This window comes from Calcarisporiella thermophila, assembly GCF_041956535.1.
Source record: "Calcarisporiella thermophila strain CBS 279.70 unplaced genomic scaffold VTP21scaffold_3, whole genome shotgun sequence".
NCBI classification, from domain to species: domain Eukaryota; kingdom Fungi; phylum Calcarisporiellomycota; class Calcarisporiellomycetes; order Calcarisporiellales; family Calcarisporiellaceae; genus Calcarisporiella; species Calcarisporiella thermophila.
The window spans coordinates 797,192-801,375 of NW_027192193.1; the positions used below are offsets into that span (position 1 = coordinate 797,192).

General features: G+C 38.1%; 2 protein-coding genes across 2 annotated transcripts; one reads left to right on the top strand and one right to left on the bottom strand.

Moving 5' to 3' along the window:
* Window positions 1-39: 39 nt before the first annotated feature.
* Window positions 40-2,345, top strand: VTP21DRAFT_7216 (uncharacterized protein; the record flags this gene model as incomplete). The annotated part of the gene is made up of 5 exons (XM_069397933.1): window positions 40-145; window positions 301-434; window positions 504-592; window positions 652-1,863; window positions 1,934-2,345. The coding sequence occupies 5 exons, from the start codon at window positions 40-42 to the stop codon at window positions 2,343-2,345; spliced, it is 1,953 nt and encodes a 650-aa protein (XP_069255443.1).
* A 222-nt stretch (window positions 2,346-2,567) lies between these two features.
* On the bottom strand, window positions 2,568-4,134 carry VTP21DRAFT_7217 (uncharacterized protein; the record flags this gene model as incomplete). Its single annotated transcript, XM_069397934.1, has 7 exons — window positions 2,568-2,685; window positions 2,750-2,813; window positions 2,888-3,099; window positions 3,159-3,433; window positions 3,498-3,627; window positions 3,702-3,841; window positions 3,907-4,134. 7 exons carry the CDS (start codon window positions 4,132-4,134, stop codon window positions 2,568-2,570), a joined length of 1,167 nt encoding a protein of 388 aa, XP_069255444.1.
* Window positions 4,135-4,184: the final 50 nt, after the last annotated feature.

A 4,184-nucleotide genomic window follows, 5' to 3' on the forward strand; every position in this document is an offset into this window, starting at 1 on the left:
ATATGGAGATTTTACTGATTTTCTTACAGGTATAAAAGCATGGCAGAGCGACAAAGACGATTATTAAATGAGAAACATGAGCGCATTCTCCTAGAGCTGGCACGCCAACCTGGCAATGATATTTGCGCTGATTGCGGAGCTAAAGGTATTAAATGCATTAATTAGATCAATTTATCCCCGCATTTTACACATAACCTCGCTTCTCATTCTTTCTTTTTGGATGACAATTGTATCGGCTTTTATTTTTAACAATTTTGTGAACTTCTTCGGCACTTAAACATATTTTCAATCTTCGATTAGGTCCACGTTGGGCGTCTTATAATCTCGGAATTTTTCTTTGTATACGTTGCGGCGGTATCCACCGAAAAATGGGGACACATATTTCAAAGGTCAAATCTATTTCACTTGATCAGTGGACACCTGAGCAAGTTGAGGTATTTTAGAATTTGTTCGATTTCTCTATTCCTGTTTTAATTGCTGGCATTTAATGTTGTGGGAAATAGATGATGAGGAAAGGTGGAAATAGAAAAATGAATTCAGAATATAATCCCCATCCAGAGAGACATCCCTTACCGCTTGCTGAAGATGATAGGTAAATTTAATTAGGCCTGGTTAATTTATTTGAGAATTTCAAAATTTCTGAATTTAAAGTAGTGCAATGGAACGATATATTCGTAATAAGTGGGAGAAGAAACTCTTTATGGAACAAGAAACGAACCAACCACATACTCCACATACTCCACCACGCTCGCAGTCCCTTTTAGCTTCCTATGCCGTCTCGAAACCCAAGCAGCCTAGTTTTGATTCAACTCTCAAAGTCTCCAATACAACACCTAGATCAAACTTATCAAAATCTTCAACTCAACTGCGAGATGATGATGCATATGATATCGCTCTGAAAAATCTTTACGAAATGGGATTTGTAGATACGGAGAAGAATAGGAAGATTTTGGCATCTACCAATGGGGATGTTAATGCAGCGATAGAAGTTCTATGTCGATCACAAAGCTCGTCTACAACATTTTCAAAATCTAGCGCTCCCGCTGAGTCACTGCCTCCCCGAAACTCTGGTCAACAAATATTTGCAGAAGACAAGCTATCTCAGCTCTGGAACATGGGGTTTCACGATAATAGTAAAAATCAAGATGCTCTTCGTCGTACGGGTGGAAATATTGAAGTCGCTGCCGCAATTTTGCACGAAGAAAGACAAAGGTCCAAGCTACAAACGGAACAGGATAAAATAAATGCAACGCCCTCTGCACAAACTAAAGACATAAATGCAGCTCAGTCGCCTCAACAGACGATGCAATATCGTTTTCCCAGCTCATCAACGACTCAATCCCAATATCAACACCAGCAACTAGTGGCTGGCCAGCCGCAGCAGGTTCCCGGACAGCCTCAGTCGCCAGCTTATCAAGGAAACAACCCATTTTTGGTGTCTTCATCAACTTATTCCACGTCTTCTTTTGGTACAGGAAATTCTACGGCTTTTGAGCCCGGGAATCAGTCAACTATGACAAAGTTTACTAATATGCAGCCAAACAGTGCCGGAGTTGGCGTACCTGCAAACAATAGCCAGATCAAAGCTTCGATACTCTCACTCTATAATACAACAGCGTTAAATATGCCCACATCTATTTCCTCTTCGCAATCTAACCCTTACGCAGCCTACGTCTCAACACCAGGAGAGGTCACACAGATTCAGCACTTAGCACACAACAACCAACAAAACCCTTTTGGTAGAGCTATTGAGGCAAGGGGGCAAAGCGTCATGGAAACGAGGAATTTTAGTGGACCAGCGACCTTTGAGTCTATAACAAATATGAATGCAGAAATTAGGCATGGAAGAGAACCGTTTGGAAGGTAATTTAAGCGTATTTTGAAAAATATAATTATAAACCTAATGTGGGTGTTTGTTATATATATCGAATAGTTACGAAACGCAAGGAATATCACGACAATCTTCAATGCCTCTTCTCTCTAATCCCACCCCACCTTCTATCCCATTTTCGACTCCACAATTTCCATTGACACGTCACCAAAGCATGAGCATCGTCAATAGCTCTAATACAAATCCCTTCGATGTTCGTGCGTTAACGAATCAAATAAATGGAATGAAAATAAATCAGCAAAATGCCAGTAATACGAATCCGTTTGGCCCACAGTTAAGCGGAATTAATGCGACAACTTCCCAAGGAGCCGGGAACAATCAAGTGACAGGACTGAATCAAGGTATATCTGCGATGGGTCCTTATGGCTATTCACCAAGCATGGCATGGTCTGGTGGTGACGGTGGCAATTTAAACGGAGGAAATATACATGGGAATCAGAAACCCTTTTTCTGATTTGTTACCACTTTGTGAGTTATTTCTTGTCCATTCTTTTTAGCATTACCAACCTTTTGTGAAAAAAATTTTTAAATCATTTTTTCCATTATTATATTTTCTCATAGTAAATGGGCTTTTTAATTCTGTTTCTGTATTTACCCTTGAAGTATTAAATATACAAATAAATTTTACATTTCAGATACATTGAGATCCCAGTATATTGAAATACCAAACCAAAAACTATCGCATAGCGTGCGAGGAGTGTTCATGACGATCCTCGGCACTAGGTCGGGGCACTACAATGAATCCAATTTCCGATTTTCTGCTAAGGGAGCTATTTTGGATGCTCGGCTTTTGGCTATCGATTAAAAATTCTGTTAATATACGATATTGTGCTTATATTAAGATCAAATTCTTCATACACGCTTGCATGTTTGGAGGACTCCCGCTGTTTAGCTAATGTATATATAAGTCCTGCAATAAATCCTATATATTAAGAAGAATATTAATTTGCTCTAATGAGTCGTTAGATTATATGTAATATTATTGTAACACATTACCGACAAGCACGCCCGATATACTTCCAAAAGTAATTGGTTCACCTAATATCATTCCACTTATTGCTATTGGTAATTTGTTTAATGCTCCAGCCATACTAAAAGTTGTGGATGAAGTGGCCCGAACACACCACGCACTACTATAACTGATAGCAAACGCGGAAATACCAGAAAAAATAATTGCAAAAAGCAGCGACAAACGCAGTTCTGGAGGGCTAGAGTAAAAACATTAAGTCAAGTTTTACTTTCTCCTAATAGTTTAGCTCAGACCTACAAATTCTTTATCAAGTTTTCTTCTCTCCAATCTTCGAGTATCATAGATAAACAAAGCATGATCGGCACTCCAATACAGCTATTGTAAAAAACCGTATCAAAATCTGTAAACCCAGTTGATTTGATTCGTTTTCGCATTATGAGAACATATGCCGCCGACATGAGACAGTTAAAAAACATCCAACTATATCCAGTCAGCCGAATACCGTTTGATGCGTCATAGACATTCGAGCCAGATATGAGGTCGGACCATCCAGCAATAATTGAAGAGAGAACCTTATTATTCAAATATAGGTCAAATCAATATAAGAAGGTTAGAGAATCCAGCTCGGATGCCAACCATTAGACTAAACGACGATAGCATCATTAGAGTAACTCGATTTCCAAATAGAAGCTTTTCACCATAGGCAACCAGAATTATGGTGAGATTCTTGAATATAGTATATATTGATATATGTAAATACTGAAGACTTCAAAATGAGACAAAGCATATTAGATTAAAGTTAAAGTAACATTTCATATTTGAGAAGCATCCTTATCTTACCTCTTGCTACCAGTATAAATCATTGCAACCAAAAATATAGTGATAGGAAGCCAGCGCTTTGCTTCTCGCCTATTGAACCCACGATATTCTAATAGTTTAAAGAATTTGAATGTTTCTAGTGCTACTGCTGTGACGAGAAGCTATTCATATATAAAATATCTATGAAATTTGAGTGATATATCTTGCAAGGCAAAACTATTAATACTTGTAATGATAGTAATAGGAAATTCATATCGAAGTCAGTTCCCGAGACCATGTATTTATTTGTCAGTGTCATTAGTATCGAGGACGTACAATATGCTATTACAGGGATAACTTTTGACCATTCTCGCGGAATTTTAGTGGGTTGTAAGCGCTGATAGTCATTGTAATGGTGTTCATCATATTCTCCATAATGGTAATAATTGTCTCGTATGGATTTCAATCGTGGCATTGAGTGAGATAGAAAATTATAAAAAGTAAGCCTGACAATTACTCGTTGAA